The sequence below is a fragment of the Nelumbo lutea genome, chromosome 2 (assembly GCF_056320005.1).
Source record: "Nelumbo lutea isolate HS-2025 chromosome 2, American lotus-T2T, whole genome shotgun sequence".
NCBI classification, from domain to species: Eukaryota; Viridiplantae; Streptophyta; class Magnoliopsida; order Proteales; family Nelumbonaceae; genus Nelumbo; species Nelumbo lutea.
This window is the reverse complement of record NC_142685.1, coordinates 25,518,572-25,543,468: the sequence shown is the minus strand read 5'-3', so window position 1 is coordinate 25,543,468 and position 24,897 is coordinate 25,518,572. Positions and strand designations below refer to the sequence as shown.

Sequence of the window (24,897 nt, the reverse complement as noted above, 5' to 3'; positions counted from 1 at the left end):
CTAATATGTCGACTTCACCAGGATCTAACATGGTGGCACAAGGTAAGCAGCGCAAATCAATTTCTTTTTTCGTATAACAATTCAAGCACATAGTTGACTTCACCAGGATCTAACATATTTACAGTTTTCGTATCTTCCCTCTTACAGAGATGCCTGCCTGCTATGATCTGTAAGAAGCAAGTATCATAACTCTATCCAGATAGTCGGGCAATATCTATACAAAATTACAAATCAACAAAATACATACAGGACGAAGGAACCTAGATAGGAAGATCAGCATACAGTAGCAGCTTTCAGGAGCCACCATCGATTGGAAATAAGGTGTTGGTACGAGAATTAGGTAGCCAAAAAATGATTAATGGTGAAATTAATCAAGCAAGAATATTACATCTTTTGAAATTCAAACAATAGTTGGTAGGAAGCCAATTCTCTAGCGCATCAATAGGAGAGCATCCCGGGTGCGGCCAAGCAGGTTCAGTGCTGTGGCAGCAATGTGATGTCCACTCAGGCCTGCAAGTGCAAGTTGTTCTTTGGGGGATGCATGTTCTACGTAGTTGTCAGGTAAAACAATCGGTCGCCACTGGAAAGTTATTCAATGGAGATTAATAATGGAACATAAAAGCTGAACACAGTACCATGTTCAAAGGTATAACATGCATTACCAGTCAACTTATAGATACATGAAGCAATGCGTTTAACATGAAAATGTGTCCATTAGAAACTCCTTATAAGTAACCTAAAAAGTCCAGGCTTCTGGAAACAGGAGTGCAAGTCTTCTAGCTGGTATGTGTATTTTGTTTTGAATTTTGTCCAATGCAAGATTTTTATCTTACTTTCCCCATTCCTCTTCATTACAAAAGGGAGAACAATGCAGACATGGAAAAAGGAAAAGAACCATGGGAGAAGAAATCATGTTTCTTCAAATTCCTATACCAATGGCAATTTCATAATTTTTTGGTGTTTTCTAATCATTCCGGGTGCTGGAGTGCAACATCACTTTTTCAACCTATTTTGCAGGGGGTTCAAAACTTCGCTAGTTTTGAATGATTTTGGTACCATTAGATAGGTTTTTAGTTACCAATCCAATAAAAACCAAAATCTTGTAAATTCAATGCATATTGAAAGAGTTGTGGCCATTTTGGTGATATGTGCAAGTCAGTGATGGGACTAGAAAGTTTCTGATTTTTAGGTTTAGAGTTGTCATTTGTTAGGATTCATAATGAGTTATTAAGAGTTGTTTTAGGAATAAAGTCCATGTTTGAGTGTCCTAATAGGTTATAAGTCAGTTTGCTTTAGTTCTAAAACGAATAAAAGGAGATCAAAGTCCTTGAAAGCTAATTCGATATATAAAACTTTGGTTGAGTGATTCTGGTTGTCTCCAGGTCTCTTACTCATTTCCTCCTCTAAGCAGTCTCTCTGTAATATGTTCTAAACTTCTAATAGTAAGTTTTTTCTTTTTTAATATCATTCTTCCTATTTCCAAATTGATTCATTGCTGAAAGCTAATTTCCTGCTCATTCTTCAGTGGACACCAAGCTGTTTACTTGCTTCTCCATCTCAATTCTTCATCATTAATCACCCAAATTGTCTTCACCATACAAAGCCCTACCATCAGATCTGAAAGTGGTAGAATCCCCTACCTATCCATCATAATTGGGTCCCAGTTAAAGCAATCTATCATGCATGGAGTAAAAACATATCCAAGAGCTTGCTGGCTCCACCCCTACTTGGGGTGGCCACGAGCCGAGCTCTTCACGAGCTACTCGAGCTCGGATGGCTCAGTTTCAACCGAGCTTCAAGTCGAGCTTGAGTCCAATTTATAGGCCCATTTAATAATTGAGCCAAGCTCGAGCCTAATATAACTCGGCTCGTAAGGCTCGCAAGCCAAGCTCGAGCCTATAATAATATTTTTGTTTTTATATATAATAATAACTAATTATTATAATTCTTAATTTTTTAAATATCAAATAAAAAATATTTTTATATATAATTTTTTTTATTTTATAAAACATATTTTTCTCAAGTCGAGCTCGAGCTCGAGCCTTGTACTACCTTGGCAAGTTGAGCTCGAGCCTCATACTATTTGGCTCGGCTCAACTCGAATCCACCCCCTATTGTTCCTGAGCATGAATTTCACTTCCCCCTTGTGAATAATAGCTTCTAATTTTTCTTATGTTTTAATGAACTATGACTAGAAAATGATTCCTTTAGCCACATGATGGGGTTATCAGTTGAAATTGGCTACATGAAAGGTACTTCTGGGGGGAACAACTTAACCATTTTGGGCTTCCCACTCATCTGTCATGTGCCAAAATCATGTAGAAGCAAGATTCATGCTTTTCATTCTTTCCCCTCCTTGACAGACTTCCATGCTACAATTGTTCTTAGATGAGTATATTAGAAAAATAGTATGAATGCCTTCATGCCTAATAAGGTCAGCTTTTGACTTCACCGTGGGTAGATAAAAAAGAGAAACTGCAAGGCTAACTTAAAGAAAAGTTCCTATAATACTTGTTCTCAACTGAAAACTATATTAAGAGAAAAACCATCCATAACCATCTTTAACTACCGTAAAAAAAACAACACTAAGGATAAGAACAATACCTTAATCCTCCCATCAAGTTGCCCATCAAGTGAGATGAACTGTGCAACATGGGAGCCAAATCCTCCAATAGAGCCTTCCTCAACAGTGATCAAAAAGGAATGGTCATGACAAAGTTGTCTGACAAGCTTGATGTCAAGGGGCTTGCAGAACCTTGCATCAGCAACAGTAACCTCAATGCCAAGGTTGGAAAGAAGAGATCGAGCCTTAAGGCAATTTTGGACCATCACACCATATCCAAGCAAAGCAACATCTTTACCCTCTGCAAGAACTCTCCCTTTTCCAATCTGCCACAGTCAAATCTAGTGTCAAGTTAGTGGTGTATGAGATACCACATGCAGAAAACCAAAACTAACACATTCATGATGTCATAATAATATTGAAGGAATGGGGTTCCTCTCTTATACCTATCAAAACCTCAGTTGTGTCACCTCCCCAAATTCAAGGAAACTTTGAATTGTTCAGTTCTCTGTGGATTCCTAACAACTGTTTGCTAATGCAACTAGATTTGGTAAACCCTCTTATAACCATAATACTAAAGCTTTTGAATCCTCTGTTGGTGAGCAGGAAGGAATTGAATTGGAGAGTATGAGAGAATTTAGAGAAGAGGATTGTCTTTGAGAACTATTTCAAAGCAAGTGGTGACCATTGGATTCTTTGATGAAGAACGTAGAGGAGCTAGAGCCTTTTGGTTTTAAGGGGAGAGAGATACTTCCCATATCCAAGAAACCTGAAATCAATCAGATCACGCATGCCTATAGACAGTAATAAACCAATAAATGCTGCTGAGTTACAGATAAAGGTTAAGTATTTGTTAAGCATAGCTTTGGAAATCGGTGGCCTTTTAAAGGTCCTATGGTGGAGTTAGCAGGTAGACAGGGCATAGAATTATCTAGACCAAAAGAACCTAAACAAGTTGCCGAGAAACCAAGTAAATCTTAAACCAAATCTAGAAGGAAAAAAGGGAGTGAGTTGAAGAAACTGTACTTAGGAATTGTTTATGAGAAGGCACAAGCAAACAGGATAGGCAAAAAAAATTGTAAAAGACCAATAGATATGGTTTTTCAAGAAAACAAGAACAAAATGATTCAGTGCTTCTACACCTAATGTTGTTAATTAGTTTTAGCTGTGATCCATCTAACATGAATCTAATGGTCCTTAATCAATTATCACATGCCGATACTTTTGAAATTTCCATAAGCATGACAGACCATTCAAAGTCTGAAGTCCGATAATAAGCATTCGCAGACCATTGAAGCATATGCAGGAAGTGAATTCCTAAATAAACGTTTATGCATATAGTATGAGAACATAAACTTTGGACTGAAAGATCTCACAGATTCTTCTTCGAGTAACATGGCACAATGAAGGGATCCAAAAAGATTTTGTTTGTCACAGTTCTGCACTTTTATTTTGTGATATTGATGGGAGTGCTAGGGCAGTACTTCTATATTGTACTTCAGTGTTCTTTTTATTAATGAAGTTTCTTGATCAGTTATCAATCAAAGAAAATAGTAATAAATATCAAAGGATAATTAATACTATATTAATGAAAGGTAATAACAACAAGACATTAATTACCTCAAGGGGTATCCCAGTGCGCACAGGGCTGTTTATCCCAGCTATGGCACCTCTTGGATACCTGAAGCAAATAGGCCTTTCATCGATGTGAGCAGCAGTAGCCACCATGTGAACAAGTTCATCCTCATCTGATGGTGCCATAACGATCATGTTTGGCAAGCATGACATGAATGTAATATCGAATGCCCCACACTTAATTGGACCATCAGAACCCACAAGTCCTGCACTAGTTATTACAAACCTCACTGGGATACTCTGGCGATCCACATCATGGACAACCTAAGGAGAGCAAAAACAGAGAACAGTAGATCAGGGGGTGAAGATTTTTTAGTGTCAACGAATCACAGAGACTCAGCTCAAAGTGTCTGCATCAGTGAAAATCTTATGCATACATATCTGATGTCTGAGACAGTGCATATAGTCAATAGTAATATTAACTATTCCCCTTTTCTCTTTCTTCTTTCTTTTTTTTTTCACTGCCTTAGCAATGGTGACTAATTGAAGATCAGAAAATTGAGGATTGGAGGTAGAAGTCCCTTAGGTAGCCTCCAAGATTCAAGGAGAATAAGCATCCTTCCAGATTGTACCCTTGAGAGATAGCATATACTGATTCTTTTTCAGGTCATTAACCAACATAAATGCTCTTCTAAATTTTAATAGCACATGGACGAGAGAGAGAGACCTGATCATAAGCTCTCTGTAGGAAAGTAGAAGGTATTACACAGAACGGCTTCAATCCACCACATGACAATCCAGCAGAAAAGGTGACTGCATGTTGTTCAGCCATACCCACATCAAAGAACTTCTCTGGAAATCTTTCATGAAATAGCTCAAAAGATGGCTCAATTTCCATTCCTGCATGAACGACCACAATTTCCTTGTCCCTTTCCATCTCCATGACCAAAGACTCCACAAAGAAGTCACTATATGTCCAGGACAGACTACTACCCACTGGTTTTGGGTAGAACTGTAATGGATCCGAATTACAATAACCTGTTTGGCGTAAGGATAGGAGGGGAGAAGAAAGAAAAACACAAATAATATCAGGTTAGTTTGCATGCATTTTTCTTTTCTTCCATTAAAAAGAAACAAGGCATGCAAGAGGACTGAGGCCATTTGTCCCTTGCATAGGGCAAAAGTGGAATTAGATTAGTATCCATCTATTTAAATGCAGGACTTAGCTCTTGGTTGGTGATAATAAAGGAGTTCAGGGAGATGGCTTTTGATGGTGTTGTTTTGAGTCATTCTAAAGCAATAGAAGGTTGCTTTTACTTTCCCTTGATTTTATTTTTGTGGGGAGGCTTTATTTTGGGGGAATTTATGCCCCTGTAAATGAAAATATACTTTACCCTTTCAAAAACAAAATGCAGCACAAATTAGATATTCTGGGTTAGACATCAACAATGTCTATTATAAGTTGATAATAATCTGAATGCCTAGACTGTAGGTTGGACTGCATTGAATGGTAGATCCTGACACCCTGCCATTGTGCCCCATTTGATCCCCACCCACCACCACCACCAATGACAATGACAACAAGATAACAGTATAGGTACATCATGATAAATAGGTAACCTTCATAGGTTCTTAGAGAAAATTGACTATGGAAAAATATTAATGGCAAAATATACACAGACCTTGTTGTTTGACCTCCATCTCACTCTTATGGTTATCGTCCATCCTCTGATTTTCCTCTGTGACAACATGAACCAGTACAGGTCCTGAAGAATCCAAAGAGGCCACCTCATTGAGAACACAGATTAGATCTTCAATGTTGTGACCATCAACTGGGCCTATGTAATACAATCCAAGCTCTTCAAAGAGAGTTGATCCCAGGGGACCCATCATACCACGTGCATACTCATCAACTTTAGCTGCCAACTCATGCATGCCCCTACCAATTTTCTTGGTAACCCCCTGAAAACAATGTGCCCATGAATGTTATGACAATTGGAAGAAACAAATAAATAATAAATGGGATTTACACCATGACAGAAAACTTAGGATAAGGGAACAAGACAGCATATGTTGGTTAAGCACCGGAAAATACTGATTATAAGAGATAAATGGTATGATTGTCCAGGAAATATTATAGCACTGATTACACACAGTATACAGGCATATACAAACTGCTTCAGAGGCCCACTCAAAAGGACCTAAGCATACACCCTTGCTAATTTTTCATATGGACATCCAAAAATGAACAGTTGAATTGATCTAAGCATAATGCATCCTTTAGCTAGTAAGAAATTTTGGCAACTATTTAGAAAATATGAATAAACAAGAATGTGAATAAAACACATCAAATTGGCATGTTTCCCTCATAATAACTTAATCCAAGTTTTTTTTCTAATGGAAAGCATACCTTGGCAGCTTCTCTAAATTTCCTAAAGGATTTGCTGGACTGTAGCTTGCTTAGTGTACTAGAAAGAGCGTTTATTGCTGTTTTTGGGCCTTCCTCTAGTTTTGGGTGTAAAGAGTTCCGGCTATCATTTAGTATCACTACCATATTGGAGTCCAAATACCCTGCATTGCTCATAGCCTCATAGATCTGACCAGCCATAATTGTCTCATTGCTTATAATTGTCACCACTCTGTCTCGCTTTCCTTTAATATCTCGTGCAACAGCCATTCCTAGGAGAGGGAGAAGAGAAAATAGATCAACTGAATAAGCTTTTCTTTTCTAGTTTTATACTCTTTATCAGTAATATTCTTTTTTCTAGTTTACTAAACATTTCTAGAATCACAATGTACTTGAAAAAAAAATTGTAGTCCAGGGTAAACAAGCCATCAGCTTAGACATTTGAGTTAGATATTATATGTTAAGAGTCAAACAATCAGAGTCAGGTCAAACAACCCAAAACAGCCAATTTGTTATATTAATAGATATTATTCACATATTGAGTATCAGATGCATAAGAGAAATCCAGCTATATATGAAGTCTAGAAACTAAACTTTATAAAGATCATATAAGGAATAAAGCAGAAAGAACTTCCACTGCTGTTTTTACACCACAGATGAAAAAGAATGTGCAGGGGGAAGGGGGAATAAAATTTACCTAGCCCAGCAGAAACACTGTTGCATCCATGTCCAGCACCAAACGGGTCGTATTCACTCTCAGAGCGAGAAGTAAACCCTGAAAGGCCATTCTTCTGTCTCAGTGTATGCATAAGGGACCGCCTTCCAGTGAGAATTTTGTGTGCATATGCCTATTCCATTGTAACAAAGAGTTAATTTTACAATAGATCAACTCTTTCTTGTATATATATAACTAGGTCAAAGGATGATCACTACACCCACTGGGACCCAAACAGATATAAGACAAAAAAGAAAGTTCAGGAGATATAAAAATATGATAGCCTTGGAGTCACTATTTTGTAATATGCCTGCATAGCATTCCAGCGCTCTGCATGATATAAAGATTATTATAATCTAATCTGCACTTGAATTCTGATAGAATAAGGATTGGAGAAGTATTAGAAAGACTAGAAGAAGAAGTAGAACGAGAAGAGAGGAGAATAAAGAAGAAGAATTCTGGTTCGAACAAGAGAGATTAATCACTTCTCTGGTTGGCTAGGCTTAATTTATATGCTTCTATTCAAAAATAAAGACTCATTTGCCCCCGCGTAAGTATGAGACACAACCACTAATAAAACATTACACATCAGCAGCTTTAAACATAAATATAAAGACCAAAATACCCCTACACAGTCGACATTAACACTCCCCCTCAAGCTAGTGAGTATATATCATATAGTCCCAGCTTGTTACATATGTAGTTCACTCTCCCCCAACTCAACCCTTTGGTGAGCAGGTCTGCCCATTGGTTTCTTGTATTGACATGTGAAGTATCTATCACTCCACTCAGCACCTTCTCTCTCACAAAGTGACAATCAACTTCTATATGCTTGGTTCTCTCATGAAACACCGGATTAGAAGAGATGTGGATTGCAGCCTAATTGTCATAATAGAGCTTCACTGGAGTCTCAATAGAATATTCCATCTCCTGTAGAAGATTTCTCAGCCACATTAATTCACAAGTAGTATGTGCCATAGCTCTATATTCTACCTTTGCACTGCTTCTTACCACAACTGTTTGTTTCTTACTTTTCTATGTCACCAGATTACCCCCAAGGAAAGTACAATAGCCTATAGTGGATCTCTTATCAAATATAGAGCCAGCCCAATCAGCATTAATATATCCCTCTATTTCAAGTTTTCCTCCACTTCTATATATCAAGCCACAACCAAGAGCCCCCTTTAAATACCTTACAATCCTTATAACTGCATCCTAATGTGGAACCCGAGGTTTTTGCATGAATTGACACACAACACTAACTACAAATGAAATATTTGGTCGAGTAATAGTTAGGTAGTTTAGTTTACCCACCAACCACCTGTACCTTCCAGGATCTTCAAACTCTTCACCCATATCACTGCTCAACTTAGTATTTGATTCCATAGGTCCATAGGTGTTTCAACTGGTTTGGCACCTAATAATCATGTTTCTTCCAACAAATCAAGAGCATATTTCCTCTAGCACAAATTAATACCATGCTTAGACCTTGCTACTTCTATCCCCAAGAAGTACTTTAGTTTACCAAGGTCCTTTGTCTGAAAGTGTTCCTGCAGGAAGATCTTCAACCTTAAATTCCCAATCTATCACTCCCGGTAATGGCAATATCATCTCCATATACCACCAATAAGATCTTTCCAGCCTGAGAGTCATGATTGAAGACTGAGTGATCAACCTAACACTATTTCATACCAAACTTCTTTACCACCTCATTGAACCTACCAAACCACGCACGGGGAGAATGTTTAAGTCCATAAATGGCCTTCTTTAGTCTACACACCTTACCATCCTCCCCCTGAGCAACAAACCTCGGTGGTTGCTCCATATAGACTTCCTCAAATAGATCACCATGTAAGAAAGCATTCTTGATGTCAAGCTGAAAGAGAGGCCAATCATACATAGCAGCTAGAGATATCACAACACGAATTGAACCATCTTAGCAACAGGAAAGGTCTCAATGCAGTCAATACCATATGTTTGGGAATACCCTTTGGCAACCAGTCTAACTTTTAACCGCTCTACACTACCATCAGGTAAATACTTAACAGTGTATATCCACTTACAACCAACAGCCTGCTTACCAGGAGGAAGTGTGGTGAGGTCCCATGTATGATTATGAGTTAAGGCAAAGAGCTCTTCTTCCATTGCATGGTGCCACCCTAGAGAGGCAAGGGATTCCTAAACATCCGTGGGAACAACAATAGAGGATAACAAGGAGACAAACTGGCGATGGGAAGCAGAAAGGTGAGTGAGAAACATAATTAGAAATAGGATGAAGAGTGCAACTGCGTTTACCTTTCCGCAAGGCAATGGGAAGATCAAGTTCAAAAATCGGGGTTGGAGTTGGTGTGGGAACAACTGCCGGATCTGTCGATGGTGATGGAGCTGGAGAAGGTACCGGTACATGTTGGCGATGTGTATACACTTGACGAATAGGTGGTCGTTCAACAGGAGGTGGCACCAGAGGCAAAGACTTGTCACAGTTGGAACAAGTGGAATGGGATCCGCAACTGGAACCAAAAGAAGAGGAGGTGGTGAGGAAGAAGAAACATCACCTGACCCCGAGAAAAACGGAGTGGATTCAAAGAAAGTAACATTAGCACACACAAAGGACCATCGAGAGTTAGGATTATAACACTTATACCCTTTCTGGGTTCGGGAATAGCCAAGGAAGATACACTTAATGGATCGTGCATCTAACTTGTCCCTTCCCGGTTCTAGATTATGAACAAAACAGACACACCAAAAAACCCGAGGTGAAAGGGGAAACAAGATGGCCATGGGCATCCGGTTAATCAAAAAACAAGATGTAAGTACAACAACACTCCAACAGGGTTTGGGTACATTCATATGATGCATAAGGGACCGAGTAGATTCCAAAAGATGACGGTTATTTCTCTTAGCTACTCCATTTTGTTGTAGGGTGTAGGTACATGAAGTTTGATGGATAATGCCATGTTCCAAATACTCCTGAAATGGTGTATAAAAGCATTCACGGCCATTATCAGAACGAAGAATTTTAATGTGTACACCAAATTGGTTGTGAATTTCAGCATAAAATTTTTGGAAAATGGTAAACAATTCACTCCTTTCTTTCATCAGGTAAAGCCACGTTGGACCCCAAACATCTGAATGAACTAAAGAAAAATGACTCGACATACGATTATCAACCCTAGGACTAAAGGGAACACGATGATGTTTCCCCAACTAACATGGCTCACAATCCAAAATAGAAAGATGACACAACGATGGAACAAGAGACTTCAAAACTCTAAGTGATGGATGACCAAATCAATAGTGCCACTAGAGAGGAGAAAGAGATGTATAAAGAACTGTTAATGCACTTCCACCACCATCAAGATAATACAGTCCACCGGCTTCATGCCCTCAATAGAAAGCCTTATGTGCTGATTTCGGCCAAGCTTCTTATGAAAGGAAGAGGAGAAAGTTGGGGGTTTCAACAATAGACAGAGGAAAGGGAAGAAAATGAGAAGAAGGTTGACTAGGATAGTGATTCATAACCCTAGCCACCAGCCCCTCATTCTATTTATAATCAACTTAAATATGGGATATTACAAAGATGCCCCTAGTAGGGCGACAACTCAACTAAGTACTTACAATTCTTTTAAAAATAAGACTAATGGGCCCAAGGCCCAACAACTTCTTAATTTAAAAGAAAACAAACTAAACATAAATCGGCCCAACATAAATCAGCCCACTCAACACTCCCCCTCAAGTTGGGAATAGATGTCACACATTCCCAACTTGCATAGATCATGTTCTAGCTTATTCTTCGCAACACCTTTTGTGAAAACATCAGCAAGCTACAGATCAGAAGAAATGTATGGAAGACAAACTTCTCCAGAAGTTACCCTTTCTCTGATAAAATGTCTATCTACTTCAATGTGCTTAGTTCGGTCATGCTGGACTGGATTATGGGCAATATTGATTGCTGCCTGGTTATCGCAGTATAGCATCATAGGTTCTTCTGCTTGTACACCGATTTCTTCTAACAGAGAACGAATCCAAAGAAGTTCTGAAACTCCATGTGCCATGGCCTTATATTCCGCTTCTGCATTTGATCTTGCCACAACTGTTTGTTTCTTACTCTTCCACGAGACTAGGTTACCCTCAACTAGGGTGCACACTCCTGAAGTTGATCTTCTGTCATCAAGGCATCCTGCCCAATCCGCATCTGTATAGGTCTCTAGCTTTAGTTGTCCATGATCAGTAAACAATATGCCTCTGCCTGGATGTCCCTTCAAATATGCAAGGATCCCGTCAACTGCCTTCCAGTGCTGATCTCGTGGAGCATGCATGTATTAACTCACTACACTTACTGCATAGGAGATGTCCGGTCTTGTCATACACAAGTATAGTAGCCGACCCACAAGTCTTTGGTATCTCCCAAGGTCCTTCACTGGTTCACCTTCTGATGCACTGATTCTATGGTTCTGATCAATGGGGGTGCTAGCTACCTTTGTTCCAAGCTTCCCTGTCTCTTGGAGAAGGTCTAAGACATACTTCCTTTGAGAGATAAAAATTCCATGTTTCGATCTTGCAACTTCAATGCCTAAAAAGTATCTTAGTTCTCCAAGGTCCTTAATCTCAAATTCCTTATGCAGGTTCCTCTTCAGACTATCAATCTCACTCAGATCATTCCCAGTGACAACAATGTCATCCACATAAACAATTAGGATTGACACCAAAGATCCCCTGCGCTTCACAAACAAGGTGTGATCAGATTGAGTTTGAGTGTAGCCAAAAACAATCAGGGCCTTTCTGAATCTGTCAAACCATGCTCTGGGAGATTGTTTCAAGCCATATAGTGACTTCTTCAGCTTGCATACCTTTCCCTTTTCAGCATTATCATAAAAACCAGCTGGAAGATCCATACACCTCTTCTTGCAGATCCCCATGTAGGAAAGAATTCTTTACATCCAGTTGAAACAAGGGCCAAGAGTATGAGGCAACAAGAGAATGGAGTATCCGAACAGAGGTCATCTTTGCAACTGGCGCAAATGTCTCTAGATAATCAATGCCATAGGTCTGTGTGTACCCTTTTGCAACAAGTCTTGCCTTGTACCTCTCTATACTTCCATCTGTCTTATACTTTACTGTGTAAACCCATCTGCATCCAACTGTCTCCTTGCCTTCTGGTAGGTCCACAATCTCCCATGTCTGATTCTTAATCAAAGCCTCCATCTCTTCCTGCATAGTTGTCTTCCACTCGGGTTTGGAGAGAGCCTCACTAACACCCTTGGGTATAGACACTGAATCAAGAGAAGAGAGAAAAGCACGGTACGAAGGAGAAAGTCCACTGTAGGATAAGTACTGTGAGATACAATGAGTAGTGCACTTTCTCTTCCCTTTTCTAAGAGCAATAGGGAGATCAAGGTTATATGTAACAGTGTCAATAGGATCAATGGGAACTAAAATAGTGGGATCAAGAGGAATACCTGAATCTGTATCAGCTGAATCTGGAGTCTCCAAGGGATCGACAGAAAGTGGTGTGAGTTCTGTTGTAGTGGAATCAACCGCCTTATGGAGTCTCTGCCGTGAGTAATGCTGTGAAATGGAACGCAAAGGAGGTGGCAAGGTGAGTGACATCGGGTGGTGGTCAAGCATAGGAGTAGACACAGGAACTGGAACTGGGAGAGGGATAGACTACTGACTTACTTCCCCAAAACACATTTCTTTGCCTTGGAATCACGCTTTGAACGGTAAGGGCCAAGAATATGTGCAAAGCAGACACATCCAAACACCCTTAAAGGAATATGAAACATCTCCCCCTAAGGAAAAAGAAGGTTGAATGAGGTCCTGAATCCGAGTACACAAGAGGGCACTCTGTTAATCAGATATACTGCTATGAGAACTGCATCACCCCAAAAACGAACCGGAACTGTGGCTGTGATCATCATGTTTCTTGCCGTCTCAACGATGTGTCTGTTCTTCCTCTCTGCAACACCATTATGCTGTGGACTATAGGAGCAACTGCTCTGATGGACAACACCATACTCCAACAGATATGAGGCAAGATGTCTCTCAAAATATTCCCTAGCATTGTCAGATCTTAACATCTTTATTCTTGTCCCAAACTGTGTTAGTACCATCTGGTGGAATTGCCTCACCAAGGATGGTACTTCATCGCGTGATTTCATCAGGTAAATCCAGGAATGTCGAGAGAAATCATCCACAAACAGGAGAAAATAGCGATAGCCGCCCATAGAGGGAACATGATAAGGGCCCCACACATCCGAATGAATAACATCAAACGGAGAAGAACATCTTTTATTACTAGGTTTAAAAGAGTGTCTACAATGCTTTCCAAGTTCACAACCCTCACACTTCAAACTTGACAAACTCACAGACTTAAACAGTTTTGGAAACAAACAACTCAAAGAAGAAAATGATAAATGACCCAGACGGTTGTGCCAAAGCATAATCTGACCCACAGATTTTGACTCACTATCTCTACAAACATGATGGCTTTGGTGAAGAGGGACAGCATCTAGGAGGTAGATTCCATTCACTTCACGACCACTCCCAATCGTCCTCTTTGAATCCAGATCCTACAAAATACAGCGTCCAAGAGAAAAAATCACTGAGCAGTTCAGATTCTTAGTCAAACTACTAACAGATAACAAATTAGTGCTCAATCTAGGAACATGGAGGACAGAGGGTAAGCAAATAGAATCATTAATCTTGACAAATCCCTTCCCAGCAATAGGAACATGGGATTCATCAGCTGTGGAGACCCTATCTCTGCCATAACAGAGCTGATAAGAGGAGAAAATAGTGGAGCAATGGGTCATATGCTTTGAGGCTCCAGAGTCTATAATCCAAGGAGATCTCTCCTTACCTGAAGCAGAAACATAGTTTGCAGTGACATGTGAACTACCTGTGTGGGCAAAGGAGGTAGAGTGAGCTCCACCTGTGCTACCTGTACCTTGTTGTCCGCTTACGGCTGAACTGGAACTAGTTGTATCCCTTTGATTCAAAAGTAACCCAAACTTCTCAAGCTCGGCCCTTACTAAAGCAACTGCAACGGACTCCAAAGCAGCTGTAATAGGGGGGGGGGGGCAGAGTATCACTGGTAACTTCCATGTGCGCATTTCCTTTCTTATTCTTCAATATGGTCGGCACAAGATGTGGGTGAAGCTTCCAACAAGTGTCTCTTGTATGCTTAGGCTTCTTATAGTAGTCATAGGCCAAGTCCCTTTTGTCTTCCTTTTTGTTTTCATTGCCATTCTGTTTAGATTTCACAACACTTACCATAGCAGACTGGTCAGAACTGAGATTTTTCATCATTACATCCCTCCTGCACTCCTCTCTTGACACAAAGGCATATGCTTGGGAGAGAGTGACATTGTCCCTAGAAAGAAGATGTTGTCGTGCAATGTCATACTCAAGGTTAAGGCCAGCAAGGAATTCGAACACCCTATACTTCTCTAAATGTCTTTGATAGGTAGCTGCATCCTTGGTGGTTTCCCAAGCAAATGTCTCTAGATGGTCGATCTCCTGCCACGGGGTCTTAAGGACTGAAAAATAGGCTGCAACAGATCTATCTCCCTGCCTTGTGGCAATAATTTGATTTCTCAGTTGATAAGCCCTAGCAGCATTCTCCCTTTGTGAATAGGTTTCTACAACCCCATCCCATATCTCCTTAGCAGTGTTTGCCCATAAAAAATTTTTACTTATATGTGGCAACATAGAATTACACAACCATGTCATTACCATATAATTTTCTTGCACCCACTGAGAGTTGCCAGTTTCGGGTTTCACCTCTTCACCAGTAATATACCCCAATTTTCCACGAGCCCCAATGGCCATCTTTGCAGATTGGGACCATTCCAAGTAGTTTGTACCATCCAACCTAACTGTAGTAATGGTCCCAGCTCCGAAGGGGTCTCCAACACCTCCTCCCACTGGTCCCATTTCATTCCCGGGCTGATATTCAACTCTGTGTCCCTCCATGTGTCTCAAAAAAGGTATAGAAAACAACCAAAAAATGCAGCAAGAACAAATAGAATACCTTCTGGAACCAACGACACTCCTTTGGTGTCCTGGACTTTCTTCCCACGAAAGATTCCTTTTCGGTTGGATGGGAGAAGAGAGAGAAAAAGCAACCGCCCTCTCTAGAAGCCTCCAAACCACATGGAACTTGAATCGCCCCTTACAAAAAACCCAGAGGAACCCTAAAAAATTAGGGCTCCACTACCTAGGTCAAAATTGAAGAGTCCAACAAAATCAGGACTCTTCCCCTTTCTCCAGTTTTTCCTGATTCTGATGAGAAATCCTAGACCAGCGACAGGGCATACAAATCCATCAAGAAAATCCAAAAACTAGGCTTACCTGAGAGCTTCGATCAGCCTCTTAAATCTCCATGCAGTCGGCCGATCTAGGGCTTCAAGAGTGAATCTCTTCAAGAACCTTCAACTTGCTCTGGTACCAAGTAGAAAGCCTTATGTGCTGATTTTGGCCAAGCTTCTCGTGAAAGGAAGAGGAGAAAGTTGGGGGTTTCAGCAATAGACAGAGGAAAGGGAAGAAAAGGAGAAGAAGGTCGACTAGGATAGTGATTCATAACCATAGTCGCCAGCCCCTCATTCTATTTATAATTAACTTAAATATGGGATATTACAAAGATGCCCCTAGTAGGACAGCAACTCAACTAAGTACTTACAATTTTAAAAATAAAAGACTAATGGGCCCAAGGCCCAACAACTTCTTAATTTAAAAGAAAACAAACTAAACATAAATTGGCCCAACATAAATCAGCCCACTCAACACCCTCCACCAATCTTCATCCCCGTCTTGAGATCCTGAAAAACACACGAATAAGGATAAAAAGTGATAAAGCAATTAAGAGATTTTGTCAACTTACTAACAAACATAAGGTTAAAAAGAAACTTGGGGACATACAAAACTATGGATAAAGATAAAGGGTCTAATGTTAACATTACCAACACCACAAATGGAGGATGTGGAACCATTAGCAAGGGTGACAGAGTGTGATGTTGGGCATTAAGCGAGGGAGGAAAACACACCTGGGGTTCCAGTCATGTGATCGGAGGCTCTAGAGTCAATAATCCAGGGATTGGGTTTGGATGCCAGACAAGCCATACCTGAGTGTGCAAGAGTGGTTGTATTCTGTTGAGATGTGGCCTGAACAAACCTCTCATACTCATCACGTGGAACACTCATCATCTCCTTCCCGAGAACATCTGTGGATATAGAGGGCATTTGATCCGCTGGATGGCTTTCCTGTCTGGAACTACTATCACTGGTCACCGCATGATTTGCCCAAGTTGAAGGTGTACCATGCAAACCATAACAATAATTGATGGCATGTCCATATATACCATAGTGTGTACATCTTCTTGGACTAGAATTGCGTCCTCTACCATGAACTCCCCCTAAATCTCGACCTCTAGTACGTCCACCACCACGACTATACATAGGTCCACCACCACCACTACGGCCAGATTGAGCTCCTCGAGCTCCGCCTCTAACACCACGGCCTCTTGATACTGCAAAGGCTGACCTATCAGAGTTTCTAGAATTCTCGGTAGATCCAATAGAAATCCTCCGAAACCAAGCAAACACCTCTTCTAAGGAAGGAAGAGCTGATCCTCCTAGTATCTATGCCTATACTGGTTCATATTCAGATTTCAACCCTATCAAAAATCTGGTCACATCTAGTTGTCCCCTCTGTTGTTGCTGAATTTTAACATCAGAGGTGAGGGGGTGATACACATTCAGCTCATTGCGAAGGTTTCTCATGCTAGCATAGTACTCCTCAAGACTTTGATTGCCCTATTGCAGATTAAAGTATTCCTGATAAAGCTGATATACTCTAGTTGTGTTGTCTTGTCCCGAATACAGTTTCTTAGCATGGTCCCAAACTTACTTGGTTGTATCAAAAAACAAGAAATTCATACTAATCTTGGGTTCATATTATTCCATAACCAAGTTATAATTTGTGCATCTTCTTGTTCCCAATCACCATACTCATGAGACTCAATAGAGGGTTTTTCTTCCCTTATATGCTTCAATTTCTTCTTTGCTTTAAGAAAGACTTCTACAGATTCCGCCCAAGGCACATGTTTTCTCCATTCAACTTGATAGAAGTCATCCAAACATTCAGGTAGTCGGTGGGAACCATCACACTAGTTTTACTTTCACTGTTGTCTCCCATGGATATAAAAAAAAAGGAAAAAAAAAATCTTATTTCACCTCTCACCACACTGCACACTATACTGCACTACACTCAGCACCACTTGTTGCTGAATTCTTCACTTTCCACACCACAACCCTACTACACAACTACCTGAAAACTCACCACACTACTCGAAACTCACTCACCCTTCGAACCACACTAAAATCAACACAAACCCTAAAACACAACAACCTGAGTTTTCACCACACGACTTGGAACACATCAACCATTTGATTCACACAGAAAAACTGCACAAAATCACTTACCTAATCACCAGAAAATCAAGCTGCACTCGACACTCCATTGCATCACTTGAAACAGCACTCTTCTCTCCATCGATTAGGGGAGGCTTCCTACAAACCACTGCAAACACCCACGAACTTGCTGACCAAAAGCATAGAAACCTCCAAGGGAAGAGGGCGATCACTCCTTTTCAGCCCCTTTCCTTATCTCCAACTAATGACAAAGAAAAAATTAAAAAGTCCAAGGCTGGATGCGTGAAAATCAGAATTCTAGGCAGATTTGATTTTGTCACAGTTGCTCTCATACCATATTATAATCTAATCTGCACTTGAATTCTGTTAAGAGTAAGGATTGGAGAAGTAATAGAAAGACTAGAAGAAGAAGTAGAAGGAGAAGAGAGGAGAATAGAGAAGAAGAAGAATTCTGGTTCGAACAAGAGAGATTCATCACCTCTCTAGTCGGCCAAGTTTAATTTATATGTTTCTATTAAAAAATAAAAAGACTCCTTTGCCCCTATTTAAGTATGGGACAACCACTAATAAAGCATTACACATCAGCAGCTTTAAACATAAATATAAAGACCAAAATACCCCTACACAGTCAACATTAACAAAGATGAACAATCCTAATAGCTCAATTAGCTGGAAACCTCTTGATTCTAGGATATTAACTTGGCCTAAAAAAATAGTATTTTTGTCCATCCAATTAACCAAGAGATATTCCATACGCAATAAGGTAATGGGAACAGGTCTATAAAAAGAAGAGAACATTTTTCAACACATAGGAACTATCTAATTGACATAATTTCTAGCCTTCCTACAATCAAAAGCTGGCTGATAGATCAGACCATTTAGATCAAAGAGCATATTTAGCAGAGAAAACATGTGGTCATTGTAAATAACAATCTGTAGGCTATTACTTTGCTTTATCAAGAACAACTTATCTATCTCAGAAGGGTGGATGCATATAAAATATGCACTAACCTGTTCGCCTACATCCCACAGTATCTTATCCATAGGGGCATGAAAAACATGGTGTACAGCAACTGTCAGATCCACTGCAGCTAAACTGGCTTTGAAGGATCTCCGTGTTTTTGACGTTATAAAAGATAACTCTGAACGAATCTCATCAGCTAATTGTTTCAGCTCCTGCATCAGAACCCATTTGGAATGAGGATAAAAGTTGAGCTTTTAGATGGCTTGCAATATATTCTATACAAAAATGTAATAATTTATACCTTGTGAGACAAATGCTTCAAGTGAATTGGCGTTTCAACCATATCTAGTATAGGTGTTGGAGCCTTCTCCCAAAAAAAATCACCAACGTCAGGTAGAGCATTTACACAACATACAAATGCCTGCATCAAGATAGATCAGATACTACTTCCATTATAAAAACATTGGATCCATAAGAACATTCAACCATGTTGCATTCAACTATCAAGATTAGACAACTTGCATGTATAGCAGACACATAGAGTGGAATTGCATGAATCGTCACATCAGACTGCAGTTTGGTGATGCAGACTTCACTTGACAATTAACACAATAGCATGCTTTGGTGAATAAAATTGGTTAATGCCAAGAATCATGAAATTAGGACCTATGGTAATTGGATCTACTTGAGAACTCTACGTGATATCTTATTTTCTAGGGTAAATTACAAGGACCCCCCTGTATTATGGGGTCACTGACAAAGACCCCCTGCACATTTTTTTTGTGACAATGCCCCCCTGAGCTTTGACTGTTAGACAAAGACCCCCCACCATTAATGTTCCATCAGTTAATATCGAAAAAAGTTCTCATTTAACTGTTTAAAATTTTTTAAATCCCTAAATTACCCTTGTCTTAATTATTTGAACGGTGAGAAAAAATCACCTGACATACCTGTGAAAATCTGGTAACACTACCGACAAGGTTTGCTTGTGATAACCTTGGCCATTCACCCTCCAACCATCCACCGGTAGGGGTTGGACAGAGACCAATCCGCCAAACATCGGATTCTACTACAATCCCAGCCAGATGGGTCTCAATCGACAGTCCATGGATGAATTCTTCAGGCAAAATCTTTTTTCAAAGCTCAAGCAGTCCAAGCAGCTTCAATGGGGAACCCAGAATCAAACACAGAGGAATGGAGAGATCCTACACTGCAAACATCAGGGTTCCTCCTGTTCTTAATGTTCCAGTCTGTTCGCTTTGAGGCTGATAAAAGTCAGGCTCCATATTCAGATTCAGTCAGTTATGTTGCTTGTTTTTCTACTGCTGTCAGTGATAGTTTAAGAATTCCCTTTTTGAAGCAAGGCAGCATACGACTTTACCAGGAGCGTGCAGGTTGCAGGGATCAACTGAGACTGGTCTAAACCGTCATGGACACCCAGACACAGCAGCAAACAGAGAGAGTTCCCCGGCCTTCTCCCGGTGGTGAAGAAAGAAGCACATTATTCTATGGGGTCAAGTCCATTGCACAAGGCCAATTTGCACAAAAGCATCATAAATTGAAAAATCCATTGCACATTGTTGTAGCTCAGTCGCTGTTGTTAAAAGGGTCAAGTCACATCAAATAATTAGATTTCAGCGTCAAGGAATCCTGTCCTTTTTAACTAGCTTCATAATATTGACATTTTTATCGGTAGTTATCATTAATTAAGGTCACATTTGGTCACACGGTGGAATGTTTCTGGTGTTCCAATGAACAGAATGATTCTTTCTTTAACGTGTTTTTAATAATGAAGTGGCTAATTGAACTTTCAGGAGAGGAAATGGAGCAACTAGCACACTGGTGCCCAACAGAAGAGTTCAATATAAAAGAACAAAAGAAACAGAATCGAATTGATTACTTAGTCCTCTCTTCCAATATTTATCTGTTCAATAAGAAAACCAAAAGACCTTTTCTCCATTCCCTGGACGTACAATTCAATTATGTTAATGAACTCTACCTCCTTCCTGGAGTGAAGGAAAGGCTCTGAAGTGGGTGACCAGCCATCCATGCCTCACATCTTTGAGAAGATCTTTAACTTCCAGTCATGTGATATTATGTCATATGTCTGCATTGAAAGAAGAATACTACAAATGGAATTGAAACAAGAGGCTTACTGGAGTCAGTAATGCTTGAGAGAGAGAGAGAGAGAGAGAGAGAGACCATGGTTTCTCTTTCTAAGGTTCTGCACTTCTTCCGTCTCTCATTTTGCTTACCTCCGCCTCAGCTTCCACTCAAGACTCTGGCACTTCACCAGTGCACTCAACTTGTGACAACCTCATTGAACTCTATGATCAACAAAAACCCAAGTGCATCTGCCTCTTGCTCAACGACAGTTCTACAATGAGCTCTTTTCCTCTGAAGAAGAAGCTTGACTGCATATGTCAAATCTCTGCATTTTTGTTTTTCTACTGCTGTCAGTGATAGTTTAAGAATTCCCTTTTTGAAGCAAGGCAGCATACGACTTTACCAGGAGCGTGCAGGTTGCAGGGATCAACTGAGACTGGTCTAAACCGTCATGGACACCCAGACACAGCAGCAAGCAGAGAGAGTTCCCCGGCCTTCTCCCGGTGGTGAAGAAAGAAGCACATTATTCTATGGGGTCAAGTCCATTGCACAAGGCCAATTTGCACAAAAGCATCATAAATTGAAAAATCCATTGCACATTGTTGTAGCTCAGTCGCTGTTGTTAAAAGGGTCAAGTCACATCAAATAATTAGATTTCAGCGTCAAGGAATCCTGTCCTTTTTAACTAGCTTCATAATATTGACATTTTTATAGGTAGTTATCATTAATTAAGGTCACATTTGGTCACACAGTGGAATGTTTCTGGTGTTCCAATGAACAGAATGATTCTTTCTTTAACGTGTTTTTAATAATGAAGTGGCTAATTGAACTTTCAGGAGAGGAAATGGAGCAACTAGCACACTGGTGCCCAACAGAGGAGTTCAATATAAAAGAACAAAAGAAACAGAATCGAATTGATTACTTAGTCCTCTCTTCCAATATTTATCTGTTCAATAAGAAAACCAAAAGACCTTTTCTCCATTCCCTGGACGTACAATTCAATTATGTTAATGAACTCTACCTCCTTCCTGGAGTGAAGGAAAGGCTCTGAAGTGGGTGACCAGCCATCCATGCCTCACATCTTTGAGAAGATCTTTAACTTCCAGTCATGTGATATTATGTCATATGTCTGCATTGAAAGAAGAATACTACAAATGGAATTGAAACAAGAGGCTTACTGGAGTCAGTAATGCTTGAGAGAGAGAGAGAGAGAGAGAGAGAGACCATGGTTTCTCTTTCTAAGGTTCTGCACTTCTTCCGTCTCTCATTTTGCTTACCTCCGCCTCAGCTTCCACTCAAGACTCTGGCACTTCACCAGTGCACTCAACTTGTGACAACCTCATTGAACTCTATGATCAACAAAAACCCAAGTGCATCTGCCTCTTGCTCAACGACAGTTCTACAATGAGCTCTTTTCCTCTGAAGAAGAAGCTTGACTGCATATGTCAAATCTCTGCATCTTTGAAGTTAATCTTTGTACCTGCCCAGCTACCATTATTAGAAAAGTAACATCACTCTTCATCCCAAAGCCCACCACGGCCCTAAAGCTTATTAAAAAAGACCAGGGGCCCACCACTTCAATGTATTTGTCGGTTGAGAATTCGCTTGTGCTTTAGCAACTGTTGTTTAATGAAGTTTCTTAACGGTTACAAAACCAAAGGTCAGAAAAAAAAGTATGACAAAGAGGAGAGGAAATAGACGATTGAATGCAATCAGACCAACACTGGTGAGTAGTTTAAGAATTATTGGATTGGATCGATAATTCAAGAGAAAAAGGTTTTTTTAAGAGAAAAGGGCAATGAAAAGAAAATGCAGAAACACATTCCATTATCTGACTTAACGGCTAGGGGGGGTCTTTGTCTAACGGCCAAAGTTCAGGGGAGCCTTTGTCACAAAAGAAAGTGCAGGGGGTCTTTGTAACTGACCCCATAGTACAGGGGGGTCTTTGTAATTTACCCTATTTTCTAATTCAAAATCTGTTAAGATGCCAATTTCTGTGTTTTACTGTATAGCATGAAAAATATTCAATCAAATTATGGCTATTTCAACATTTGGTCAAGTCCATGATAGATTAATATTTCGCTTAGCAAGCCTTTGTAGTCTTTGTGGAGTTTCCTACTTGACTCTTTATGTGTTTGTTTATTTCCAGCCTCTAAGTTTAAATAATAGCTAGTATTTGACTGCTTGCTATTGGGTCTTTCTACTAGTTGCTAAATCCTTCAGGAAGCCTCATTTGGATTCCAAATAATACCCAGTTCACAAAAATGGAAAATTTAGGACAGCAGGATTTCTATTTTCTAGTTTGAAGAATCAGACAAGTACCTCTATCCATATCAATACCTCTATGCCTCTACTTTTTGAAAATAGACATGTAATAGAAGAATAGTTTCACAACATCCCATCCTGCTAATAGCTGTCAGCCTGTCACTCACTGAGGTGTAACTACTATCTGTTCTAGGTGGCCTTACTACATAAAATGAGGCTTCAAGATAGTGGGGCTCTACACCTCTACACTCAAGATCCTTTTAAAATAATGATATTAGCTTGCAGATCCCCCACCCCCCAGTTCTTATCTTTTTATTCAATTTGATTTTGTTCGTGTTGGCAACAGTAAATTTCAAAACCCATATGTACAGCCCAAATAATTCTTTTCCCCCCTCAATGTGATACTCTGCCACCATATCTACTTCTCCGTCAAACTTCATGTCAATCCGTGTTCCATCCCAAACAACAATAAAATTAAAACTTCCTAAACCTTACTCAAACCTGTGCATGCAAAACCATATTTAGAATTTACCTGTAACACCCAGAATCTTTCATCCTCACTTAAAGCTTACTGTCTGACAACAGTTTGGTGTCTAGACTTCTGTTCATCATAAAGTGAGCTGCTAAATATCAAAATCTCTTTGTAGTTCATAATATGGAATTCAAACGTGCTTGTCAAGCCTAGTTTCAGCAGTAAACCACAAAAAATAGTTACCAACAAAATAATAGTTTACTTCAAACAGGTCGAAATAGAGGTGAAAGAATGAAAAGAAAAATATCTGAACCTTGCTGTGTTTCGGTAAGGTGTCAGGATTTGGAACCACCAATGTTGAGAATCCATCCAAAATGCTCACTTAGACTAATCCAAATAATACCAGACTCAGTATGTCAGGACCCAAGGATACCAAGTCATAGGGATTTTAAACCCAATTGTAGACAGAAGAGTTCTGCTGAGGACTCATATAAAATGACAATTTTGGCAGGCTGCAGAAATAAGTAATTAAATCCCATTTAGCATTCAGGATACACTCATTTTATTAGAGTATGAGCTCGGTTTCGAAGCTCTCTTGAAACATACAAACATGCACGTACACATCTATTAGATGTATAGAGGGCGTGTCTCTCAATAACAAACCTCAACAACACAATCCCTGCTCCATAATCAGAATTACATGACTTCAACTTAATTAACAAATTGGGAAACGAAAGAAAGGACTATAAATTGTAAGAATACATCCATAATCCCATGAATGTTAGATAAGAATAATCAGAACTACAGAATTGTTTCAGTTTCAATGGTAAGTACATAATTACAAGTATCAAATAAATTAAACAAAAACGTCGATTGAGGATATACCTTAGAAGAATTCGTGGAAGAAGAACCCAAATTCAGGCTCATCCTGAGAAATTCCCTTCTCCAAGGACTCCAAAACCTCGAGAACTTAATTTTTGTAGGTGAAACTCGAATTTGTCCATGGACAAGAGCACCAATTCGAGATGGGCACTGAGCAGAAGCAGTACCCATCATTAAGACCAGAAACCCAACTCCACAAAATCACTCAATTGCAACAAAGCCCACCAAAAATTAAGGCGAAACCAACGGACGGAGATTCAGCGGTATGGCAACAAAAACACTCGCATCTATCAACGAAACAGACACCGAATAGCCATAACAAATCTCCCAATATAACAGAGACAAAACGGCCAAAAAAAAAGTTAGAGAAATAGAACCCACTAGAGAAAAAAAGTATAAATCCGACAACTAATCCTGCGTTTTGAGTTTTGGCGCAAAATCAAAATTTCACGACTAAGCAGTGAAATCGACTACCAGCAGAGCAGACAGAAACAAGCGCAGAAACATGTACGTT

The 24,897-nt window shown here is 39.8% G+C and overlaps 1 protein-coding gene across 11 annotated transcripts; it reads right to left on the bottom strand.

Moving 5' to 3' along the window:
* Nucleotides 1-168: 168 nt before the first annotated feature.
* On the bottom strand, nt 169-24,897 carry DXPS3 (1-deoxy-D-xylulose 5-phosphate synthase 3). Of its 11 annotated transcripts, XM_088971580.1 has the most exons (16): nt 24,387-24,876; nt 23,815-24,013; nt 23,562-23,710; nt 21,943-22,244; nt 21,168-21,380; nt 20,815-21,089; nt 19,609-20,252; nt 18,960-19,079; nt 18,706-18,870; nt 7,243-7,393; nt 6,549-6,817; nt 5,821-6,100; nt 4,866-5,176; nt 4,184-4,462; nt 2,605-2,889; nt 169-580 (listed from the first exon to the last, which is right to left on the bottom strand). In XM_088971580.1, exons 8-16 carry the CDS (start codon nt 18,999-19,001, stop codon nt 431-433), a joined length of 1,932 nt encoding a protein of 643 aa, XP_088827706.1. In that variant the 5' UTR covers nt 19,002-19,079; nt 19,609-20,252; nt 20,815-21,089; nt 21,168-21,380; nt 21,943-22,244; nt 23,562-23,710; nt 23,815-24,013; nt 24,387-24,876; the 3' UTR covers nt 169-430. The 11 variants fall into 11 exon arrangements, with proteins under 11 accessions (XP_088827706.1, XP_088827708.1, XP_088827710.1 ...); XM_088971582.1 differs by lacking the exons at nt 23,562-23,710; nt 23,815-24,013; nt 24,387-24,876 and adding exons at nt 20,658-20,735; nt 21,786-21,863; XM_088971584.1 differs by lacking the exons at nt 21,943-22,244; nt 23,562-23,710; nt 23,815-24,013; nt 24,387-24,876 and adding an exon at nt 20,658-20,765 and having other exon boundaries at nt 19,609-19,923; nt 20,040-20,252; nt 20,861-21,089; nt 21,168-21,308.

Coding starts and splice junctions, on each gene's coding strand:
- DXPS3 (XM_088971578.1), bottom strand. CDS start 24,557: ATGATGGGTACTGCTTCTGCTCAGTGCCCATCTCGAATTGGTGCTCTT. Junction 6,101..6,548: donor AATTTAGAGAAGCTGCCAAG/GTATGCTTTCCA, acceptor CATTGTTTTCAG/GGGGTTACCAAGAAAATTGG. Junction 581..2,604: donor AACTTGATGGGAGGATTAAG/GTATTGTTCTTA, acceptor ATAACTTTCCAG/TGGCGACCGATTGTTTTACC.